This window comes from Salarias fasciatus, chromosome 16 (genome assembly GCF_902148845.1).
Source record: "Salarias fasciatus chromosome 16, fSalaFa1.1, whole genome shotgun sequence".
In the NCBI taxonomy this organism is placed as follows: Eukaryota; Metazoa; Chordata; class Actinopteri; order Blenniiformes; family Blenniidae; genus Salarias; species Salarias fasciatus.
Window position 1 is genome coordinate 34,010,239 of NC_043760.1, and position 25,392 is coordinate 34,035,630.

A 25,392-nucleotide genomic window follows, 5' to 3' on the forward strand; every position below is an offset into this window, starting at 1 on the left:
ACATCTGAAACTCGTAGAAAGCAGCCCCAAACCTCCATCTCGGTTGAAAATGCACATTAAAACCGTATTTGTATGATAAAAAACACATCATAAACACAATAATTTAATCAACCCATCCAACGTGTTCAATAAAGAAGCTTGCTTCACTGGAAACCCCATCCAATCTGGCAACACAAAGCTGCTCCAGTCAGAGCTGTTTTGTATTGAGAACAGCGACGTGCGCCGTGGTTTGGAAAGGGAGATCCCGACTGACTGCGCTGACTTGTAAACAGGGTAACTCTCTGTTACAGCATGGAAACAGGGTTTTCCTAAAGTTTCAGAAACCAGATATGGACCTGAACCCAGATATTAGCTGCATGTAAACGTAGTCATGGAAGAATCTTCCACATTAATGTTGATCTGGCTGCTGGAATCATCCAGAGCCACAGACATGACCTGGTTTGTTTTAAATGAAGGATTATTGGGACACACACATCAGGTCAGGCTGGGGGCGAGTGTGTTTCCAGAGTGTGTGTTGACTGTCAGGGGCCAACCGTCTGTCAACACAGAGGCTTGAACTCAGAGCTCGCCATAATCCTTCTGTCAGTGAGAGGACCTCCTGCCAGGAGCTGACACACACACACACACACACACACACACACACACACACACACACACACACACACACACACACACACACACACACACACACACACACACACACACACACACACACACACACGTTTGTACAGCTATATGTTGTGAGGACACTCATTGCCATAATGCATTTCCAGCCCCTCACCCTAACCATCAAAAATGAAAGCCTAACCCTGACCCAGACCCGAAACCTGACTTAAACCTGACTGTACCCCTAAACCAAAAACCAGGTCTGAACCTCAAAAAGGCCAAAAAAGGTCTGTCGAATAGTGAGGACCGGCAAAAATGTCCTCACTTTCCAACAATTGTCCTCACTTGTAAGGTTATGTCCATTAACCCAATGTCCTCACAACAGGTCCTCACAACAAAAAGCTGTACAAGTACACACACACACACACACACACACACACACACACACACACACACACACACACACACACACACACTCACTCAGATGTGCAGATTTACTGCAGCAGCGGTAGAAAACCCGGAGTGTGTCGGTGTGTGGGTGAAGGATTGGTGAATGTGTTAGTTTTGTTGTATTTGTGAAAAGAAAAAAAAACTGCAAGTACACAACTGATGACACACAGCTGCAGATTTTGCTTTACAGAAAGTCAAAACTTGTTATAAAATATTCACAGCTCCACACTGAAACTTTTCCCCAGCAGTCCCTCTCTGGGTAGAAGCCTGCTGGCTAGCTGTCCCTCCCACCCACAGTGTATGTGTACATGCACACGCACACACTCACAGGACACACTCACAGGACACTCACACACTCACAGGACACACTCACAGGACACACTCACACACTCACAGGACACACTCACAGGACACACTCACAGGACACACTCACACACTCACAGGACACACTCACAGGACACACTCACAGGACACACTCACAGGACACACTCACAGGACACACTCACAGGACACACTCACACACTCACAGGACACACTCACAGGACACACTCACAGGACACTCACACACTCACAGGACACACTCACAGGACACACGCACACACTCACAGGACACACTCACAGGACACACACACACTCACAGGACACACTCACAGGACACACTCACACACTCACAGGACACACTCACAGGACACACTCACAGGACACACACACACTCACAGGACACACTCACAGGACACACTCACAGGACACACACACACTCACAGGACACACTCACAGGACACACACACACTCAGGACACACTCACAGGACTCGGCAGAGTGGACGGGGTTTACTGTGAGATTCTCTGCTGGTGTGCTGACGCTCACACCGTCTGCTTCTCTTCCAAGTGAAACTGAAGTCAATCTTCTTGGCAGACGACGGTTTGATCATTTAGTCCCTAAATGATTCTTTCATGAACACCTGATGTCTTTCACTCATCCATCCAATGAAGCACTTTCTGTAACTGATCACTTAATTATTTACAGTGATTACTGATTAAAAGGTTAAAGAGTATTTAATCGATAATTCAATAACTCAAATGAGTCTGTGATTTACTCTTTCTACGTAATCCATTGACTATCATTATTCAATAAATAACTTCTTTTAATTCTTGATCTGAATGATTTGACTGACTGCCTTTGGATTATTACTCCTGTAATATACTGCTGATAATTCACAATTATTAAAGGTGCATTGAAGAGTTTGCACGTTTTATGCGAAACAGCGCCCCCTGCAGGCCTTGGGTGTAATGCAGCTTAGTGAAAAACTGCCTGTGGCTCATGTGCACCCTCGCTCGTTTAGTAGCGCTCCAGTAAGATGTAAGTGTCTTCTCCCTGGTGGAGTGTGTGTGGAGCTGCAGTGCTAGAAGCCAGTCTGTTCTGACTTTCTGGAAGATCCTGCTCAGTTGTTGCTCACTAAGCATCTGGCGGAGTAACGGCGGACAAAACGAAACCTAACTAAATCAGGCCAGCCGGAGCGTGCATTACGTCATTCCTTTCAAATTCTCCCCCAAAAAACTCTGGAGCCGGACCGGCACTGTGACTTTCAAGTGACAGTTTAGCGCTGTTAGAGGTTCTGGTAATGAATATGTCAGGGCACATTGTACACAGCATTAAAAATGTGGAACATATTTATGGTGGAAAATAAGTATTTTTAAGGTTGTAAAACTCCTTAATGCACCTTTAATCAATAAATCACAGTTTATTTCAATTGATAATCTGAATTTTGCATATATTGCTTTTGGTGCCTTTTTTAAGTAATCTATTGTGTAGTAATCTATTTCTCCAGGAATCAGTACTTCAGTAATCCATTTCTAGTGATCTGCAGTTACAGTATTAATTAGTAAATGACAACTTACTCCAATGAACCTGATTCATACATAACTCACTTCCAGTGATGATACCTTCAGTAATCATTAGTTACCAACAGCCAAGCATAAATCCAGCAGACTCCTGTTTAAAAGAAGCTAAAAACCAAACACTGACTGTCCTCCAGAGGACATGAAAGGATGAACGTAACTCATCCACTCTACAGAAACATCTCAACAACTTCATTTTCCGTCCGAACTGACCTGGACTGAGGCTGAAAGGCTGAAAAAGCATCAAGCCACGGTCATGCGTTGCTAATAAGCTAAAACGTCCCAAAGCACTGCTGGTGCTGAAGCTGGCGTTAGGAGGATGAACTTCCAGTGACCTGTGACTGGGGTTGCCAACTCCCACAGATTGAAATAAGGAACGCCTCTCGCGGGCAGCTGAAAAAAACTGGGTTTTTGGGGGGTCAAAACGCATATATAACAGCATTTTGCCACAGTTATACCTATTACAGACTATAAAAACACATTAGGCTACTGCATCACACCTACAGTAGCAAGACTGTAATAACTCATGATCAGCTTGATCAGTTTGTATTTGAGGCCTACAGTGAGACAGTTATCATTCCAATATCATCACCATCATGGACAGCAGCTCTCAGCCACTGACCGGACGGCAGAGCAGCTCAGCAGCTCCTTCAGAGGAGACTGAGACCCTCAGAGCAGGAAGGAGCTACCACAGGCCTCTCATCCCCACCGCTGTCAGGCTGGACAGTTCTACTGTGTAGAATATGAGCAATAATCCTGGACATTATAATATCCTGCACCCCCCCTTAAGAAATTCAGTGACACTTTATCATCCATTCACTCTGCTGTATCCATTCACTCCGCTAAAACATATTGTACATATTATATATCATACTCTATAGTTATATATTGCATTGTATATATTGTATATATTACATATTTCCTGTTATATTTTTAAGATTCTTGTTGTACTAGGGGTGGGCGATATGGCAAAAATGTCATATCATGATTTTTTAAAATCAATATCACGATCACGATTTTATCACGATTCTTTTTTATGTTGATTTTTCTAGACTAAGTTGCAAGTTTGACCATTTTTTCCCCCAATGTTAAACATATAAAACGTATAAAATGTATTTAAACATGTTAAATACTAAAAGAAAAAAAAGACAATTTAAGCTAAAGAAACTGGTTTTAATTTAAATAGTACAGTCAATCAAAATGTGCAATGAACACAAACATAAAGACAAGAACAATTTAACTTTAATATCTATAACCTGAGTGAATAATACAGCTGCTTGAGAACAATTTTTGTTCAGAGATCTGAGCTTTTATCTCCTTTTAAAAATGAGGTAAAAGATAATGAACAATAAAGTACACTTTTGTAACACAAAAAACTAAACATATCAAATAGCTTTTTAGCAGTTTTAATGGGATCTAGTTTTGATAGTTGCGCTGTATGACCACTAGAGGGCTCTGTCTCCATTGAAATGCAGCCAGTCATAATCCCATTAAATCAAAGACGTTCCACTAGTGATCAGACTAAAGGGCCGTTTCAGCTGTTAACTTGATGGTATGTCCACTAAGTGTCTTTTCACATTTCTGTGATTTGTTGTATATAAAATCCCTCATGCTAGCTTGTGAACTGCTAGCGGTAGCTTGCTAGCTAGCATTAGCCTCGGTGCTAGCTTCAGCGTCTCTCCCTCCAGCTTGTTGGGGTGTTTCTATGGCGGCTGATCTCTTGTAGATCCCGTCCTGCTGCTGTAAACCAGCTCTGCCTGACCCAGCCTCCACCCAGCCTCCACCCAGCCTCCACACAGCCTCCACCCAGCCTCCACACAGCCTCCACCCAGCCTCCACCCAGCCTCCACACAGCCTCCACACAGCCTCCACACAGCCTCCACACAGCCTCCACCCAGCCTCCACCCAGCAGCAGCTCCGGTCAGAGAAGCTGTCGCACCGCGCTCCGCTCGCTGTTAGCTGCCTTTGGGTCCCAGAGTCAACGTGAACGCAGCACTGGCTGTGGCTGCGGGTCTTTTTTTTTCAATCATCGTTAATGTTGCTCCACATGTATCTATTGTGTGTGGATAACTGTACTATACAGAATATTTAGTTGATTTTATCTGAAGCTTTCAGGAAACATCATCACTCCAAAAAATATTATATATAGGCACAGGCGTAATGTACGTAGGGTTGGTGGGTTATGAAAACCCTCGGGCCCTCTTGTGGTGAAATCCTGTCCCACCACCACACTGCCGACGATTTTTGTGTTTGTTTTTTGTTTGTTTAAATCTGAGGCAGAATGAACGCAGCAGCTGCTTCTCTCCGGCCAGAGGCGCCGCTACACACAGGGTCCTGAGCTAGCTGAAGGGGGCCCCGAGGGACGGCTGACATCAGTCAATTTCAATGACAAATTAAAGGCGTGACAGTAGACGCTGCAATGACAGCGTGTTGAAAACCCCCCGTATGGGGCCTATTCCGAGTACTCACCGGTTTGGCGGATATCAGCGTCGGGAGCGTGCCTGATGCGGCCCCACTGCTACCCGGCTTGCATCAAAGCAGGCCGGTTGCCGGCAGAGGCGAACTAGGCGGCTGTCTAGGGCGCAGTGTGGGGGGTACCGTGGCTGTTCAGGGGGCGCACCGACGCTCCGTGTTCCGAGTTAGCACCGCTCTGTGCCGCTCCGCCACTCTGTGCCAGCACCGCACCGCTCGGACTCGGACTCAAACCCCCCCCACCCCCAACTCTCGGCACCGCATGAAAACCCAAGTGGAATAAATCCCAGCTGCGCCACTGTATATAGGTGAAAAAAGAACGTGGAGAACGTGCCTTATAGACGGTTTAACAATCTTTCTGATTTATGAGATCATCCCAACGTTAAAATCCTTAACGATCTTATATCCTCATATCGCACACCCCATGCTGTACATACAGTTAGGTCTTTATTGTCTTCAGCTTCTATTATCAACCCTATATTTGCACTATTACTTGTTGATTTATTACATTTATTACTTTTGCGCCCCCCTGTGTGTTCTGTGAGCCTATACACCTGTACATTTCTCCACTGTGAGATTAATAAAGTCTTCTATATTTATTGCTAAATGTGCAAAATGATATTAAACAGCTGCTGTCTATGTCTCTTCTGGATTTTAACGTGTTCTTTTTTTATTTTCAACTGAAAAACTGCAAAATCAAAACTGAAAAATCTTCTGAACAAAAAAACCAACAAGGTGCAGAATCTAAACTGAAAACACCACAGTCTGCAGCAGCAGACACACATCAGTGAAATACACAAAACATACCCGAGATGGAAACGGCACAAACTTACATGAAGACACACACAAGCAGCAGATCAAGAGATAAAATAGAAACTTGAACTTGAACGAACAGACAGATGAAACTCCACACGGCTACACCGTCAGTATTCTTCTTCTTCTGAGCCAAACAGAGCAGCTCTGCACTGAGTTTCTTCTTCACTCTGCTGGGTGCACTACTGCTCTGGTTTTAGCGCCCCTAGTGGCTGTGCCCTCGAATTACATGCCATGCCATACAGCCTTCAGAACACGCAGAGAGAAAAAAATATGCGTCTTGCCTTTACTCGTGCGGCCGGGACAAACAACGTCCTGTAGGGGGCGCCTCTTTTAGCTCAAATACGGGACGTTCCGGCTGATACGGGACAACCCGACCTGTGACCCCACGGCTTCCAGTGGCCAGCAACTCTGTAATTATATCTCTCTGCTAGGACTGCTGCCTGTAGTTTGAGATGGAAATATGCACAAGAAAGGAAAACAGAAGAAAATAATAATAATACTGCATTGGTTTTATATAGCGCTTTATTGGACACTCAAAGACGCTTCACATTGCATTCTTCATTCTCTCCATACTGGGTGGTGGTAAGCTACTGCTGTAGCCACAGCTGCCCTGGGGGGGGGGGCAGACTGATGCCATCAGCCCCTCCCACCACCAACCATTCACTCTCACAGCTTTCATACTAGGCAAGGTGGGTGAAGTGTCTTGCCCAAGGACGCAACGACAGTTTCACGCCTGGGGGAGCGTGGATCGAACCACCAACCTTCCAGTTATAAGACGACCCGCTCTACCATCTGAGCCCCGAAAAGGCATTGATGAGAGCTGTGATGGAAGGTGTGCTATATCCCCCTCTCCCACTGCAGCTAGCGGGTCGACCCATGTTTCTGACCTGCTAATGATCGGCTTAAGACTCCTCTCCCACCGCCTGCAGACCCGGGTCTAGCCGCCTGCTGGCGAGCCGCTTCACTGTGTTTTCCCGCGCTGATGGTGTCCCAAGTTGATGACATCATCAGCGCAACGGAGCACAATGAAAGTAAACAATACAGCGAAACACGGTTCCCATTACCTGTAGTCGAATCTCCCCCTCTCCACGGATCCAGAGCAGCTCTCTGGTCTCACTGTCTTGCCAGTGCTGGTCGTCCTGAAGGAAATCTCAGCTGTGTCCAGAAACAACAACTAGCGCGCTAACGTAGCCGCGCTGCGTCGACGTCATCATGTAAGTTCCCGGATTTATCCCTCCCACTAACAGCCGGTAGAAAGCTGACCCGGTAAATTCCCGGGTTGATTGCAGGGTGGAACGACCCGGGTCTAAATGCCGATGAAACCCTGTCCCACTGCCACGAGGAGCCGGGGGTTAGCGGGTTTAAACGGGTTTTAAGGCCAATGGGAAAGGGGTTCATTAAGATATTTGACAAAAATCATGTGAGAATGTTCTGTTTAATGTGTGTGCTGTTCAGCCTCGGTTCTCCTGCAGGCAAACTTCCCATCGAACTAAAAGATAGAGCCAGGACTCCCAGAAACCAGGGAGGCAGGGAGGGCCAGCTGGCTGCGTTGCTTTCAGCAGGTAAGAAAACACCAACTCTGATCTCTCTTGCTGATTTTCTGCTAACGAAGGCTTCCAATATATGGCATAATCACAAGTCCTGGGGTGTCGCTTTCTTTGTTTTTTAACAGTTTCAAAGCTCCGGTCTGAAAAGGTGCCTGCTCCATCCAACACCTCGCGAAGACGTGCAGAGAGAAGAGTCTGGCCTGCTTGTTTTGGCCGTGGCGGCTTGACTTATGGCCCGAGGGGCAAAACCTGAACCACACAAAGCAAAGGCAGAGCAGAGGACCGGAGCCTGGAACGAAAACAGCCAGGGGCAGGACACAAAGGAGAGGAGGGAGGTCTGCATATTGCTTTACTGCGTTAATCACATAAGTGAGACATGGGTGATGGCCAGAGGCTCGGCAGCGACGGCACCGCCGGGGCTCCCAGCCAGCAGAACGCCGCGAAAACAAAGAGCGCTTCAATGGAGGTCTCACTCTGCAGCGCCTTTAACTTCATTAGACACTAATAGGAAGCAGTCAGCGGCTGCAAGGGCTCTTTCATGTGTGTGTGTGTGTGTGTGTGTGTGTGTGTGTGTGTGTGTGTGTGTGTGTGTGTGGGGCACTGTGTGAAGGTGTGTGCTTTCATAGTATTACTCTTACAGGATTAGTCAGAGGACACAGGGGTTGTTTCTCTCTCTCTCTCTCTCTGTGCATGCATGTGTGTGTGTGTGTGTGTGTGTGTGTGTGTGTGTGTGTGTGTGTGTGTGTGTGTGTGTGTGTGTGTGTGTGTGTGTGTGTGTGTGTGTGTGTGTGTGTGTGTGTGTGTGTGTGGATTATATGTTCAACTCTACTGCTCATCCAACAAATGCAAGTTCCTTACAAACAAGTTTAAATGTTAAGTATCAGGCAGAGAAGTATAGCTTGGAAAGACAAATTCTACTAGTCAGAGATTTCTTGGATGTTTTTGGAAAAAGAAGGATTGGCAGCTTTTTTGGACAACAAGTGGAAGCTGATTTTAATCTTCATGAAGAGGACGCGTCAGTCTCCGGTGGTGTATAAGCCTTATTTACTGTCAGTCCAGACGTCCAGAACCTCCACCAGCCTCTGGGCTTCTTCTCTGCTGTTCTGCTTTAAACACTCTGAATTCCTCTCGTTGCATTTTGATGACTCTGTCAGTTCAGTCCAGCAGTGCTGGAGGTTCTTCGTGCCTCATACTGGTCCCAGATGGATGCTACTGATAAGGTCCTGTGTAGCCAAGCCACAAAAAATGAATGTGACTCAGACACTGGAAGATACAGTAAACTAAAGAGAAACACAATCCCCAGAATCAGCTGAGACTTCACAGTGCTCCTGTCATCTGAACTTCTGTTGTGTTCCTTCTGTTCCTCCGGCTCTTCCTTCTGTTCCTCCGGCTCTTCCTTCTGTTCCTCCGGCTCTTCCTTCTGTTCCTCCGGCTCTTCCTTCTGTTCCTCCGGCTCTTCCTACTGTTCCTCCGGCTCTTCCTTCTGTTCCTTGTCTTCTCTGGGGTCCTTCCAGACCAGGGGTCGGCAACCCTTAGCACGCCTGGCATTGACACTGGGCACGTTTACATGCGCCCATATAACGGCTTACAGGGGAGCGGATTGTAAATGCGTCATGTAAACACTGAGTGGATCCGCGTCACTCGGAGCGGATTGTATTTCAGAGCCGATTGTACGAGGCGGTCTACACCGATCGACAATCCGCTCCGTGTCTCAGATAAACGCCTCCTGACAGCGGAGCAGAAAAAACGGGGGATTATTTGTTCCGCATGCGTTCCCTCGTACGTAGTGACGTGATGACGTGACAGGAAACAGGAAGCAGGACCGTCAAAAACAAGCAGGAGAACACGACGGTGGCTGAAACACACTTTTTTAATGAAACCCCGACAGAACAAACCTGGAGAGGAGAGATGGAAGCAAATCACGCAACAGCGAGTTGTTCAGAGAGCTATCAGGACCATGAACCAGCAGAGGAGAGACGCCTGCTCCAGTCTGAAGCTCAACTCCATACTCCTCCTCCTCCTCTTCTTCCTCCTCCTCCTCCTCCTCCTCCTCCTCTTCCTCCTCCTCTTCCTCCTCCTCCTCTTCCTCCTCCTCTTCCTCCTCCTCTTCTTCCTCCTCCTCCTCCTCCTCCTCCTCCTCCTCCTCCTCCTCCTCTTCTTCCTCCTCCTCCTCCTCCTCCTCCTCCTCCTCCTCCTTCTCCTCCTCCTCCTCCTCCTCTTCTTCCTCCTCCTCTTCCTCCTCCTCCTTCTCCTCCTCTCCCTCCTCCTCCTCCTCCTCCTCCTCCTCCTCCTCCTCCTTCTCCTCCTCCTCCTCCTCTTCTTCCTCCTCCTCTTCCTCCCCCTCCTCCTCCTCCTCCTCCTCCTCCTCCTCTTCTTCCTCCTCCTCCTCCTCCTCCTCCTCCTTCTCCTCCTCTCCCTCCTCCTCCTCCTCCTCCTCTTCTTCCTCCTCCTCCTCCTCCTCCTCCTCCTTCTCCTCCTCTCCCTCCTCCTCCTCCTCCTCCTCTTCTTCCTCCTCCTCCTCCTCCTCCTCCTCCTCCTCCTCCTCTTCCTCCTCCTCTTCTTCCTCCTCCTCCTCCTCCTCCTCCTCCTCCTCCTCCTCCTCCTCTTCTTCCTCCTCCTCCTCCTCCTCCTCCTCCTCCTCCTCCTCCTCCTCCTCCTTCTCCTCCTCCTCCTCCTCTTCTTCCTCCTCCTCTCCCTCCTCCTCCTCCTCCTCCTCTTCTTCCTCCTCCTCCTCCTCCTCCTCCTCCTCCTCCTCCTCCTCTTCTTCCTCCTCCTCCTCCTCCTCCTCCTCCTCCTCCTCCTCCTCCTCCTCCTCCTTCTCCTCCTCCTCCTCCTCTTCTTCCTCCTCCTCCTCCTCCTCCTCCTCCTCCTCCTCCTCCTCCTCCTCCTCCTTCTCCTCCTCCTCCTCCTCTTCTTCCTCCTCCTCCTCCTCCTCCTCCTCCTCCTCCTCCTCCTCCTCCTCCTCCTCCTTCTCCTCCTCCTCCTCCTCTTCTTCCTCCTCCTCTTCCTCCCCCTCCTCCTCCTCCTCCTCCTCCTCCTCCTCTTCTTCCTCCTCCTCCTCCTCCTCTCCCTCCTCCTCCTCCTCTCCCTCCTCCTCCTCCTCCTCCTCTCCCTCCTCCTCCTCCTCTCCCTCCTCCTCCTCCTCCTCCTCTTCTTCCTCCTCCTCCTCCTCCTCCTCCTCCTCCTCCTGATGCTGAGGCAGCAGAAATCTTCACTCATCATTCTACTGCAGCAGTCCAGCATGGTGGAGCAGGGCCCTGGTGGGGGGGCTTTCCTCTGAGGCTGTCCCATTCCTCGCCTGAACAGAATATAAATTCACGCCTTGGCGGGGGGAGGGGGGGGGGGGGGGGCGGGGGGGGTGGGGGGTGGGGCGGGGGGGGGAACCTATCTAATGTCACATGAGAGCTTCATGTCTCAATTGTAAAAATAAAATGTGTGTGACACCACCGCTGCTTTCTCTTCCTCTTAATACACACTCGTGGCACATTTTGGGTGGTTGGGAACAGGATCTTGTTAAGCGGCAGTGTCCCAGCGGGGGGCAGGAGGTGAGAGACGGGGGTGTCCAGTCCTAACGGGAGGCAGTAACTCATGTCAGAGCGCAGCGCTGAGTTACGGCCTGTGAGCCCTCTGCGGTGGAGTGTTTTCATTCCCCGACCAGCTGACACTGACCTGAGGACAGCTTGATGTGTCTGCAGCGCCGTTTATGAGCCGATCCCCGCCTTTCTTATCTCTGCTCTCTGAACTGCTCCTCGCTGTGACAGCCGCCGCCTCCTCTGATGGTCCTCCGATGCCCCAGGCTCACACGGGTCTGTCCAGCCACGCCTCCGTCCGTCCAGCCACGCCTCCGTCCGTCCAGCCACGCCTCCGTCTGTCCAGCCACGCCTCCGTCTGTCCAGCCACGTCTCCGTCCGTCCCGTCTCCATCCATCCAGCCACGTCTCCGTCCATCCAGTCACTCCTCCGTCCATCCAGCCACGCCTCCGTCTGTCCAGCCACATCTCCGTCCATCCAGTCACTCCTCCGTCTGTCCAGCCACGCCTCCGTCTGTCCAGCCACGTCTTCGTCCATCCAGTCACTCCTCCGTCTGTCCAGCCACGCCTCTGTCTGTCCAGCCACGCCTCCGTCTGTCCCGCCTCCATCCGTCCAGCCACGCCTCCGTCTGTCCCGTCTCCATCCATCCAGCCACGTCTCCGTCCGTCCAGCCACGCCTCCGTCTGTCCCGTCTCCATCCATCCAGCCACGCCTCCGTCTGTCCAGCCACGCCTCCGTCTGTCCCGCCTCCATCCGTCCAGCCACGCCTCCATCCATCCAGCCACACCTCCGTCTGTCCAGCCACGCCTCCGTCTGTCCCGCCTCCATCCGTCCAGCCACGCCTCCATCCATCCAGCCACACCTCCGTCTGTCCCGTCTTCATCCATCCAGCCACGCCTCTGTCTGTCCAGCCACTGGCCTCAGCAGCTGGACCCTCAGGGAGCGTTATCCTCAGCTGTGCAGTTCAGTGTCTGGTGGTCCTGTGGTCCTGTGGTCCTCTGTTCCTGTGGTCCTGTGGTCCTGTGGTCCTGTGGTCCTCTGGTCCTGTGGTCCTATGTTCCTGTGTTCCTGTGGTCCTGTGGTCCTGTGGTCCTGTGGTCCTATGTTCCTGTGGTCCTGTGTTCCTGTGGTCCTGTGGTCCTGTGTTCCTGTGGTCCTGTGGTCCTGTGGTCCTGTGGTCCTATGTTCCTGTGGTCCTCTGGTCCTGTGGTCCTGTGGTCCTCTGGTCCTGTGGTCCTCTGGTCCTCTGTTCCTGTGGTCCTGTGGTCCTCTGGTCCTCTGTTCCTGTGTTCCTCTGTTCCTGTGGTCCTCTGGTCCTGTGGTCCTCTGGTCCTCTGTTCCTGTGTTCCTCTGTTCCTGTGGTCCTCTGGTCCTGTGGTCCTGTGGTCCTCTGTTCCTGTGGTCCTCTGGTCCTGTGGTCCTGTGGTCCTGTGGTCCTGTGGTCCTCTGTTCCTGTGGTCCTCTGGTCCTGTGGTCCTGTGGTCCTGTGGTCCTCTGGTCCTCTGGTCCTCTGTTCCTGTGGTCCTGTGGTCCTGTGGTCCTCTGGTCCTGTGGTCCTGTGGTCCTGTGGTCCTCTGGTCCTGTGGTCCTCTGGTCCTGTGGTCCTCTGGTCCTGTGGTCCTGTGGTCCTCTGTTCCTGTGGTCCTCTGTTCCTGTGGTCCTGTGGTCCTGTGGTCCTGTGGTCCTGTGGTCCTCTGGTCCTGTGGTCCTCTGGTCCTGTGGTCCTCTGGTCCTGTGGTCCTGTGGTCCTCTGTTCCTGTGGTCCTCTGTTCCTGTGGTCCTGTGGTCCTCTGTTCCTGTGGTCCTGTGGTCCTCTGTTCCTGTGGTCCTGTGGTCCTGTGGTCCTGTGGTCCTCTGGTCCTCTGGTCCTCTGGTCCTCTGGTCCTCTGGTCCTGTGGTCCTGTGGTCCTCTGTTCCTGTGGTCCTGTGGTCCTGTGGTCCTGTGGTCCTCTGGTCCTCTGGTCCTCTGTTCCTGTGGTCCTCTGGTCCTGTGGTCCTGTGGTCCTCTGGTCCTCTGGTCCTCTGGTCCTCTGGTCCTCTGGTCCTGTGGTCCTGTGGTCCTCTGGTCCTCTGGTCCTGTGGTCCTGTGGTCCTCTGGTCCTCTGGTCCTGTGGTCCTGTGGTCCTCTGGTCCTCTGGTCCTCTGGTCCTCTGGTCCTGTGGTCCTGTGGTCCTCTGGTCCTGTGGTCCTGTGGTCCTCTGTTCCTGTGGTCCTGTGGTCCTGTGGTCCTGTGGTCCTCTGGTCCTGTGGTCCTGTGGTCCTCTGTTCCTGTGGTCCTGTGGTCCTGTGGTCCTGTGGTCCTCTGGTCCTCTGGTCCTCTGTTCCTGTGGTCCTGTGGTCCTGTGGTCCTGTGGTCCTGTGGTCCTCTGGTCCTCTGTTCCTGTGGTCCTGTGGTCCTGTGGTCCTGTGGTCCTGTGGTCCTCTGGTCCTCTGGTCCTGTGGTCCTGTGGTCCTGTGGTCCTGTGGTCCTCTGGTCCTCTGGTCCTGTGGTCCTGTGGTCCTGTGGTCCTGTGGTCCTGTGGTCCTGTGGTCCTCTGGTCCTCTGTTCCTGTGGTCCTCTGGTCCTGTGGTCCTGTGGTCCTCTGGTCCTGTGGTCCTGTGGTCCTCTGGTCCTCTGGTCCTGTGGTCCTGTGGTCCTCTGGTCCTCTGGTCCTCTGGTCCTCTGGTCCTGTGGTCCTGTGGTCCTCTGGTCCTGTGGTCCTGTGGTCCTCTGTTCCTGTGGTCCTGTGGTCCTGTGGTCCTGTGGTCCTCTGGTCCTCTGGTCCTCTGTTCCTGTGGTCCTGTGGTCCTGTGGTCCTGTGGTCCTGTGGTCCTCTGGTCCTCTGGTCCTGTGGTCCTGTGGTCCTGTGGTCCTGTGGTCCTCTGGTCCTCTGGTCCTGTGGTCCTGTGGTCCTCTGGTCCTCTGGTCCTCTGGTCCTGTGGTCCTGTGGTCCTGTGGTCCTCTGGTCCTGTGGTCCTGTGGTCCTCTGTTCCTGTGGTCCTGTGGTCCTGTGGTCCTGTGGTCCTCTGGTCCTCTGGTCCTCTGTTCCTGTGGTCCTGTGGTCCTGTGGTCCTGTGGTCCTCTGGTCCTCTGGTCCTGTGGTCCTGTGGTCCTGTGGTCCTGTGGTCCTGTGGTCCTGTGGTCCTCTGGTCCTCTGTTCCTGTGGTCCTCTGGTCCTGTGGTCCTGTGGTCCTCTGGTCCTGTGGTCCTGTGGTCCTCTGGTCCTCTGGTCCTGTGGTCCTGTGGTCCTCTGGTCCTCTGGTCCTCTGGTCCTCTGTTCCTGTGGTCCTGTGGTCCTGTGGTCCTGTGGTCCTCTGGTCCTCTGGTCCTCTGGTCCTCTGTTCCTGTGGTCCTGTGGTCCTGTGGTCCTGTGGTCCTGTGGTCCTGTGGTCCTCTGGTCCTCTGGTCCTGTGGTCCTGTGGTCCTGTGGTCCTGTGGTCCTCTGGTCCTCTGGTCCTGTGGTCCTGTGGTCCTCTGGTCCTCTGGTCCTCTGGTCCTGTGGTCCTGTGGTCCTGTGGTCCTGTGGTCCTGTGGTCCTGTGGTCCTGTGGTCCTCTGGTCCTCTGTTCCTGTGGTCCTGTGGTCCTGTGGTCCTGTGGTCCTCTGGTCCTCTGGTCCTGTGGTCCTGTGGTCCTGTGGTCCTGTGGTCCTGTGGTCCTGTGGTCCTCTGGTCCTCTGTTCCTGTGGTCCTCTGGTCCTGTGGTCCTGTGGTCCTCTGGTCCTGTGGTCCTGTGGTCCTCTGGTCCTCTGGTCCTGTGGTCCTGTGGTCCTCTGGTCCTCTGGTCCTCTGGTCCTCTGGTCCTGTGGTCCTGTGGTCCTCTGGTCCTGTGGTCCTGTGGTCCTCTGTTCCTGTGGTCCTGTGGTCCTGTGGTCCTGTGGTCCTCTGGTCCTCTGGTCCTCTGTTCCTGTGGTCCTGTGGTCCTGTGGTCCTGTGGTCCTGTGGTCCTCTGGTCCTCTGGTCCTGTGGTCCTGTGGTCCTGTGGTCCTGTGGTCCTCTGGTCCTCTGGTCCTGTGGTCCTGTGGTCCTCTGGTCCTCTGGTCCTCTGGTCCTGTGGTCCTGTGGTCCTGTGGTCCTCTGGTCCTGTGGTCCTGTGGTCCTCTGTTCCTGTGGTCCTGTGGTCCTGTGGTCCTGTGGTCCTCTGGTCCTCTGGTCCTCTGTTCCTGTGGTCCTGTGGTCCTGTGGTCCTGTGGTCCTGTGGTCCTCTGGTCCTCTGGTCCTCTGTTCCTGTGGTCCTGTGGTCCTGTGGTCCTGTGGTCCTGTGGTCCTCTGGTCCTCTGGTCCTGTGGTCCTGTGGTCCTGTGGTCCTGTGGTCCTCTGGTCCTCTGGTCCTGTGGTCCTGTGGTCCTGTGGTCCTGTGGTCCTGTGGTCCTCTGGTCCTCTGGTCCTCTGGTCCTGTGGTCCTGTGGTCCTCTGGTCCTCTGGTCCTCTGGTCCTCTGGTCCTCTGGTCCTGTGGTCCTGTGGTCCTCTGGTCCTCTGGTCCTCTGGTCCTGTGGTCCTGTGGTCCTGTGGTCCTCTGGTCCTCTGGTCCTCTGGTCCTCTGGTCCTCTGGTCCTGTGGTGCTGGTGAAGGAGGAGAGAAGGAAGACCCACTAAACAAAACAACAAAATTCAAATTAACAAAGGAGAATTTAGGCACCAAAAAAAAAAAAAAAAAATCAGAGCAAGAAGAATTTAAAGTAGAAGTTAAAAACAGAAAAGTTTCATATCTGATGAGTCTCTGACATTCAGCCCACGTTTTCTTTCAAATGAATGATTTCTCAAATAAGACCTGGATATGTGGACATGTCCTGCTGCCTGGTGGACAGACGGGTCCTGATGAGCTCTTCAGAATCCTTCTGCTCTCCACGGACCTGGATCACGGCCTGGCTCTGAGCCCGTGGGCCCTGGTGAGACACGGAGACATGTCTCCGGGGACTCCAGGTCCTCCCTGCAGGCCACAGCGGGGGACTCCTCACAGCACACCTCCTCCAGAGGTCTGCCCCTCCTCCGTTCAGGTGAGTTTTCTGTTCTTTGCTGACAGGCGTCACATCCAGTGTCTCCTCTGACCTCTGACCTCTGACCTCTGGCATCAACAAGGCTTTTTCTCCCAGAAAAGAAACATTTTCTGTTGTTCATATGATGTAACTCCGGGTTTCTCCCCCTCCCGTTCTCATGCTCATTCTTGGCCACGCCCCCTGCCTGGATAAACGGAGCTACTGTGTCGGCCAATCAGCTGCAGCCAAACTACAGTCAGTGTTTTCAAAAATCAAACTGCGCTTTTGAAGAGTTCAGAGAGAGGTGCAGAGTTTGAATCCCTTCGACCTGGTGTGAGCTGAGAGTTGGTTAGTTTGAAGCCTCGGGGAAAGAGAGGAAGAGAGAGGAGGAAGAGCCAGAGCGGCTCCTCCCCCTGTGCAGTGGAGGAGGCTGCAGGGTCAGAGGTCAGTGGAGGATTACACTCTGACACTGCCAACGACTCAGCCACAGATTTCTGTCCTGGAGTTGACCGGACCGGAGCTGACAGCTGATTGGTGGAGGGGAACTGATGGTCATGGGCTGGTGTTCGGGTTGTACGGAGCAGTAAGGCGACTGTGTCGGGTTTGACGCTGCGACCCTCTCAGCAGGACGCCATGCCGCCGCTGAGCGCTTTCCCTCCGTCTGCTCTCAGACAGGGAACCACCGTCTGCGGTCCAGCTCCCTCCGTTTGCTCCTCTTTTCCGTCAGCCGTCATTGTGGCTTCACGTTCAGTCGGGACATCCAGATTTCCCATGGGGCTCTCTGCCACCGTGCTGATGGCGGCGTCTTGTCCTGCTCCGCTTCAGGCCGCTGTCTGACAGCTCAGCCAGAACACGGGGCTGAAAAGTGGAGGAAAACCACGATGAGCTGCTGGCTCCACCGGCGGCGCTGCAGCTGGAACCTCTGACCCAGCAGCCTCCTCCACTGACCTCTGACCTCCACTGACCTCTGACCCAGCAGGTGAGGCCTCAGCGAAGGAGACAGCAGGGGGCAGCGGGGGCCACACCGGGGCCACACCGGGGCCACACCGGGGGCCACACCGGGGCCACACCGGGGGCCACTCCAGGGGCCACACCGGGGCCACACCGGGGCCACACCGGGGCCACACCGGGGCCACTCCAGGGGCCACACCGGGGCCACACCGGGGGCCACACCGGGGCCACACCGGGGCCACACCGGGGGCCACACCGGGGCCACACCGGGGCCACACCGGGGGCCACACCGGGGGCCACACCGGGGCCACACCGGGGCCACACCGGGGCCACACCGGGGGCCACACCGGGGGCCACACCGGGGCCACACCGGGGCCACACCGGGGGCCACAGGCCACGTCCTGATTACCCATGGCTTCAGTTCACTGACTCTATACTGACAGTCCAGCTGAACCAGTTTAGTCTTTATAATAAATATACTAATGAGCAAGGCTCTGCTTTCTCTCTCTCTCTCTCTGTCTGTCTGTGTGTGTGAGTGTGTGTGTGAGTGTGTGTGTGTGTGTGTGTGTGTGTGTGTGTGTGTGTGTGTGTGTGTGTGTGATAGATTCTGGTGTTTCCTAGCTCATTTGGTTGCACAGTATGTTAGCACTGAAAAAACTGTCTTGCTTCTTGATTTATGGTATTCATGGTTTACGTTTCTGTCTAAAGCTACAACATTATACATTTAGAGTGAATATATGCTTAAAAATTTAATTGTGCTCCTATTTTTGAAAATATGTTCAATTTTTGTCACAACAAAGTGTCTTTTAGTTCACAGGCTGCTTGTAGTGTTGTGTGAACCAGTCGAGTAACAACCTTTAAACTTGAACTTCAGGTTCTCTGTTGAGGCGCAGAGTGATGAAAATGTCTATATTTTCATTAATACAAGCAAGAACTTGGGACAACGATGGCAGTCTCCCCCTAAAGCTGGTGTTGACGGTCCGTGGGTCTTCTCCTGTGGCTGTTGCATCCTGGGTGTTTTCCAGACTGCCGCTGACGGCGTGCGCTGAGGCCAGTCTTTCACCTCATCGCGCTGTGTCGGATCTGCTCCTCTGAGGAAACCTGTTTAAGAAAATTCCCCGGTTTCTCTGAAATGTTTGTAATTTCTTGGAGGTTTGGAAGGCCGAATTGCAGAACTTCATGAGCTGGTTTTGGCCCACGGGTCGTATGTTTGACAGCCCTGCTTTAGTGATTCGGGGACTGATTTACTAAGATCCTGCTTAAAGCATTTTCAGTATTTGCTGGAACTCAGTAAAACATGAGTGTTAAGAGGACGGGGGTTCTGTTTATGTGGGAATGGCCTGCTGGTTTTCAACACGTGGCTCAGACATGTGGTGCTTTTTATTTTGCATGCATCATTGCAATGGATTTAATAAATGTTCCAATGGAATTTGTTGTGTTTTTTGCTGATATTTGTGGTTTTTGTTGTCTTGCTGTTGGGACCAGGCTCCAGCCTCACTGCTGAACGAGCCACTGAAGTTCAGAACAGCTGTAATTCCAGGGAAGCTCCAGCAGGGGGCGATGATGTTGGTTTCAAGTCGAACCCCAATCCCATTAGAACCCAGTAGAACCCATTAGAACCCATTAAAAAATGCTGAATCTAGGTTCCAGAACCTGGTCTGGTCCTTCAGGACCAGACCCTGATTTTCACATAAATCATCTTATAATTTGATTTGAGGAGTTAAAGTTCAGCATCAATCAGCCAATCACAGCTCCTCCTCTGTCCACATGATGCAGTCATGTGACCAAACAGTTACATCTGGTTCACAGAGCTCAGTCTGGAGACCACCTGCTGGAAGCTCCAGAACGCTGTGGGGGACGCCGCGTTAGCTCCGCCCACCTTTATTTACAGTCAATGGCATTGACTCTGACATTTTCTGACTGAGTATGTTCATTGTTCTGATTACTTATTAGAGATTGACCAGGTTTAGAGGATAGAGTTTGGGTTCCTGGATGTGTCAGTGACAGTTATGATTCATGTGAAAAGCAAAACACTGGGCTCTGCTCCAGCGGCGTTGACAGTGATATTTCATTATAGTTCAATTTCACTCGAAAAAATTATAACATACACTTTTAAAGCCATATTTAATCATGCTACACATAAAGCAGGTGCTTTGCAGTGATCACTCTTGTAAACTGAGTGAGAGGAGTGCTGTGTGCACTGCTTTTATTGCCAGAGGAGTTTACTGAAGAGTGTTTAAATCAAGTAATTTTAAATCTCGCTGTTCCCCAAAATACGAGGGAGAACCGGAAAATAACCGCACACTGGTCATAACGTTTCATTTGTTTTATTTTAAGAACTATTCAAAGCTGTCTCCTTCACAGTAATCCCCGCTGGTTTGAATCCACCGCTGCATCCGTGTTTTCCAGCTTTCAAAGACGTTTGAAAACTCGTGCGTAATGATGCCGTGCAGTGCGTCTTTCGATTTTTGTTTAACCTCCTCGACGTCCTCAGATCTCCGCCCCTTCAGCTCTTTTTTCATTCTTGGCAAGAGAAAAAAGTCACAGGGGGCTAAGTCTGGCGAATAGGGCGGATGAGGCAGCAGGTCATCCTGTTTTTCTCCAGGAACTGCATTACGCGCAGGGCCCGGTGCTCCGGCGCGTTGTCGTGGTGCAGCCACCACTCGCCATCCCGCCAAAGCTCCGGAGCTTCTGCCTCACTGCTTCTCGGAGCCCCTCAGGACCTGGATGTAGTGGTCCTGGTGAACAGACTGCCAGGCGGCTCAGACTCGCTGTGGACGACCCCTTTCACATCGGAAAAGCAGATCAGCGTGGCTTTTACCGCTGACCGGGACTGGCGTGCTGTTTCCGGCCGATGGGAGTCCGGGTGTCGCCGCTGGCTCGACCGCTGCTTCGTCTCGGGATCGTAGGCGTGACGCCAGGTCTCATCCGCCGTGAGGACTCTGCCCAGCGGCCCAGGATCCTCTTCAGAGTGCTGGAGGATTTCCCAGCATACATCCACGCCGGCCGCCTTCTGCTCCGGAGCGAGGACGCGCCAAACCATCTTCGCCGCGACCCGTCGCAAGCCCAAATCCTGGGACAGGATCTCCTGACAGGAACTCCATGGAACCCCCGTCAAGGTGGACACCTCCCCGATCGTCCTTCGCCCGTCAGCCAGGACCACGGCTTCCACCTCGCGGATCTTCTCCTGCGTGCCTGAGGATGCGGCTCGTCCGGAGCGGGGCTGGTCTTCAGTGGACATTTCTCCCCTTTTAAAGCGCCATCCCATTCAGAAACCTGCGTTCTCCCAGGGCACCGTCTTCATACGCCTCCTGGACCATGCTGAGTGTTTCTGACGCTGTTTTTCCCAGCAGAAAACAGAATCTGATGCTTGCGTGCTGATCGCGTTTAGTGATGTGTTCCGCCATTTTGTGCTTTTCCGAAGAAGCGGGTCCTGCTGTGCTGACGTCGGCGCTGTGTGTGCTTTCCCTGTGGAACTTTGTGAGACGATACTTTGCAGAGATCTGCACAAGAACATGCTGTAGCGAGATTGAACTACCAAAACTCTGAAATCATTCTTGTTTTAATTTTATAAACACAGTCCGGTTTCTTTCCGGTACCCCCTCGAGTGAGGCCATATTTCACCAGACGAGTCGGCTTCTGTCCAGTTTCCTCTTTCATCAGATCATGAGTCGGTAGATTTAAAATGAGAAAAGGAGCATCAGTGTGCAGGAAATGTACCTTGCTGCTTGCTGTGGTGCTCTGACCTCTGACCTGCACAGTGACGTCTTCCTCGGCCCCTGTGGCCGGATCCACTCGTGTCTCCAGGGCTGGGCAGCAGGGCGGCGATGCTGAGTGACGAGCTCGTAAATCTGCTGTGGTGTGAAACAGAAGACGGCTGGGAGGTTTCTCATCGCCGCGGCCTTTTAGTGCCTCCACATGTCACCAAACCCGCCTGTCATGTGTTCATCTGGTCCGGGGACCAGGAATCCCGGGGGGGGGGGGGCTTCCCGGTGTGGCCACTTGTATTTGGTGGAGGCTCATTTGGACCACATGTCACTGATGCAGGGTTCTGCTGACAGGGTGTCAACATATAAACAGGATTCAGAGCCGACAGCTCCTGCTCCGAGCAGGGGGGACACGGCCGTCCCCCGGATTCCTCCTGAGCGCCGTGGTGTCAGGTGGTCCCAGCCCCGGGGACAGAAAGGCTACATGGCGGCACGATACGGTTCTCCGGGACAGCTGTGGCGCCGGCCGGCCTCGGAGGTGGCAGATCACGGAAAACCACTCACACCCGACAGTGATCAGTGATCAGCCTGGACGGATCAGTGATCAGTGATCAGCCTGGACGGATCAGTGATCAGTGATTAGTGATCAGCCTGGACGGATCAGTGATCAGTGATCAGCCTGGACGGATCAGTGATCAGTGATCAGTGATCAGCCTGGACGGATCAGTGATCAGTGATCAGCCTGGATGGATCAGTGATCAGTGATCAGCCTGGACGGATCAGTGATCAGTGATCAGTGATCAGCCTGGATGGATCAGTGATCAGTGATCAGTGATCAGCCTGGACGGATCAGTGATCAATTGAGCGTGGAAAAAAATTGTCCAGATTGAAGAAAGTTTCATGTTTAGGCAGCAGTAAGAAATGCCAGAAATGAAGAACACAGCGCAGGTTTCATGTTCCTCCACCAGTTGGTGCTGTTGAATATTTTAGTAATGGAAACACACACATGCTGCAGGACACAGTAGAACATTAACAGTGGAGAACTCAGACTGAATTGTTGTTACAGTGACTGTCAAATCAAGCTACCAGGACCAGGAGAACCTGGACTGGAACCAGGATCAGGACCAGGAGCAGGAGGGTCTGGAGGAAAACATTGCTCTGATTGGTCCGTCTACTGAACCTGTGCAGAACAGCTGTTTACTCCAGCTGTGCGGGAGCAGTAGCAGAGTGTTTTGAATAATTCCACGACAACCATTTTCAAAACGTTGCTTCTCCAGTGTGTCTCAGCAGCGTTGTGGTGTAAACGGCCACCCAGGAGGGAAGTGGAGCGTCAGCAGCCTGACGGCCCCGATGGTCCAGCTGTCTCCACATCCAGACTGCAGCCTCACAAGCCGAGAGACCAACCGAGTCTTTTACAACAAACGGATGCTCCGTGACATCTTACTATTCCTCATGTTCTCCTCTGTCGCTGCAGAGTTCTGTGAAATGAGCTGGTAAATGTGCTGCATTAAACCGAGCTGTGGCCCTCGTGGCCCGGTCGCCCTCATCTCAATGAGTTTCCTTCTGCAGGTTAAATGAAGGTCGAATGAAAAGAAGTGAAAGCAGAGTCTGTCTCATCAGCTTGCAGAGTCCGTCCCGTTACGTCCCAGCGTTCTTCAGAACACATGGCGTTAGCCTCATAAGAAATGGTTCAGAGCGGCTGTGTGTGTCTTGGTTTCACCGTGGAGCGGTGGCCAGGGTTAGGGTACGACCCAGTCACTGGTCTCACAAGTTCTCAAGAGGGGCTCAACACGCGGCACCCGGCCTCATTCAGGAAGACTGAAACTGCACTGAGCATCAGCAGAGGAGTGAGACCAGGCAGAGACGGAGGACACACACCAGCGGGGGTGGACAGAAGGCACGGCGTGCCACCGCAGGGTGTCCAGCGCGCCACCGCAGGGTGTCCGATAGCAGGACGTCCGGCGCGCCACCGCAGGGTGTCCAGCATGTCAGTGGAGAGGAGGATGGCAGAGTGAAGACCTCCATGAAGGAGTTAATCTACACTGACAGGTGATGAAGGTCACTGACCTGCAGCAGGGAGCAGCTCTCTGTCCTCCAGGGTTCAACCCTGAAAGGTCTCCATGACCCCGCCATGACCCCACCATGACCCTACCATGACCCCACCATGACCCCACCATGACCCCACCATGACCCCACCATGACCCCACCATGACCCTACCATGACCCCACCATGACCCTACCATGACCCCACCATGACCCCACCATGACCCTACCATGACCCCACCATGACCCCACCATGACCCCACCATGACCCTACCATGACCCCACCATGACCCCACCATGACCCCACCATGACCCCACCATGACCCCATCATGACCCTACCATGACCCCACCATGACCCCACCATGACCCCACCATGACCCCACCATGACCCCGCCATGACCCCACCATGACCCCACCGTGTCATCCGTCCTCAGTTCATGCTGTGGGGGGAGCCAGAGGAGCAGAAGGTCTGGGCTGTCCTGGTGGGACGGTCGGTGTTCAGTCCTGGTCTGTGAGGGTTCCTGGACGTCAGGATGAGAGCTGGAGGATGGAGGATGCCTCTGCACCGAGGATGACTTCAACACAGTAGTAGAGGGCTGACAGTAGCTCAGTTGGTAGAGCAGGTCGTCTCATAACCGGAAGGTTGGTGGTTCGATCCCCGCTCCCGCAGGCGTAAAACTGTCGTTGTGTCCTTGGGCAAGACACTTCACCAACCTTGCCTGGTATGAAAGTTGTGAGAGTGAATGGTTGGTGGTGGTCGGAGGGGCCGATGGCGCAGATTGGCAGCCTCGCTTCCGTCAGTCTGCCCCAGGACAGCTGTGGCTACAGCAGCAGCTTACCACCACCCAGTATGGAGAGAATGAAGAATGCAATGTGAAGTGTCTTTGAGTGTCCTGAAAAGCGCTGTATAAAACCAATGCATTTATTATTATTAGAGGGGCCCCCAGGAGCCCCCAGGAGCCCCCAGGAGCCCCAGAAGCCCCAGGCCCCCCCAGGAGCCCCAGAAGCCCCCAGGAGCCCCCAGGCCCCCCCAGGACCCCCCAGGAGCCCCAGAAGCCCCCAGGAGCCCCAGGAGCCCCCAAGAGCCCCAGGAGCTCCCAGGGGCCCCAGGACCCCCCAGGGGCCCCAGCAGCCCCCAGGAGCCCCAGGAGCTCCCAGGAGCCCCCAGGAGCCCCCAGGAGCCCCCAGGAGCCCCAGGACCCCCCAGGGGCCCCAGCAGCCCCCAGGAGCCCCAGGAGCTCCCAGGAGCCCCCAGGAGCCCCCAGGAGCCCCCAGGAGCCCCAGGAGCCCCCAGGAGCCTCCAGGAGCCTCCAGGAGCCCCAGGAGCCCCCAGGAGCCTCCAGGAGCCCCCAGGAGCCCCAGGAGCCCCCAGGAGCCCCCAGGAGCCTCCAGGACCCCCAGGAGCCCCCAGGAGCCCCCAGGAGCCCCCAGGAGCCCCCCGGAGCCCCAGGAGCCCCCAGGAGCCCCCCGGAGCCCCAGGAGCCCCCAGGAGCCTCCAGGAGCCCCCAGGAGCCCCCAGGAGCCTCCAGGAGCCCCCAGGAGCCCCCAGGAGCCTCCAGGAGCCCCCAGGAGCCCCAGGAGCCCCCAAGACCTCCGGAGCCCCAGGAGCTCCCAGAACCTCAGGAGCCCCCAGGAGCCTCAGGACCCCCCAGAAGCCCCAGGAGCCCCAGGACCTCAGGAGCCCCCAGGACCTCAGGAGCCCCCAGGAGCCCCCAGGAGCCCCTGGAGCCCCCGGAGCCCCTGGAGCCCCAGGAGCCCCAGGAGCCCCAGGACCTCAGGAGCCCCCAGGAGCCTCAGGACCCCCCAGAAGCCCCAGGAGCCCCAGGACCTCAGGAGCCCCCAGGACCTCAGGAGCCCCCAGGAGCCCCCAGGAGCCCCTGGAGCCCCCGGAGCCCCTGGAGCCCCCGGAGCCCCAGGAGCCCCAGGAGCCCCCAGGAGCCCCAGGAGCCCCAGGACCTCAGGAGCCCCCAGGAGCCCCAGGAGCCCCAGGACCTCAGGAGCCCCAGGAGCCCCAGGAGCCCCAGGAGCCAGCTGGCTGCAGACATGGCGGCGTTCAGGGAGGCTTCCTGACATCAGAACATTTATTGTTGAATTCTACCAAAAACCAATGGACCAAATAAAACTCTTTCACCGTGTGTCAGATCAGGAATCAGGAGGCTGATAGGCTACACACACACACACACACACACACACACACACACACACACACACACACACACACCCCACCCGGAGCAGCCGGGGATCCCCGGCTCTTTGTCCGGGGAAATTAGCGCTGGCCGTCACTCGCTAGCGCCATCGCAGCATTAGCACATGGTCATGGCCGCTGAGCCTCTCCACTTTAGCACCGTGCCGCTGCAGCTGCAGCACGGCTCCCTGGAGGGAACACACTTTGTGGAGACTGTGGCGAGCGAGGCGGAGT

At 53.8% G+C, this 25,392-nt stretch overlaps 1 protein-coding gene across 1 annotated transcript; it reads left to right on the forward strand.

Annotated features, from left to right (window-relative positions):
- Positions 1 to 8,164: 8,164 nt before the first annotated feature.
- Positions 8,165 to 25,043, forward strand: LOC115402749 (basic proline-rich protein-like). The gene is made up of 5 exons (XM_030111271.1): positions 8,165 to 8,254; positions 9,778 to 10,986; positions 16,104 to 16,292; positions 23,408 to 23,463; positions 23,969 to 25,043. Exons 1-5 carry the CDS (start codon positions 8,165 to 8,167, stop codon positions 25,041 to 25,043), a joined length of 2,619 nt encoding a protein of 872 aa, XP_029967131.1.
- The last annotated feature ends 349 nt before the right edge of the window (positions 25,044 to 25,392 follow it).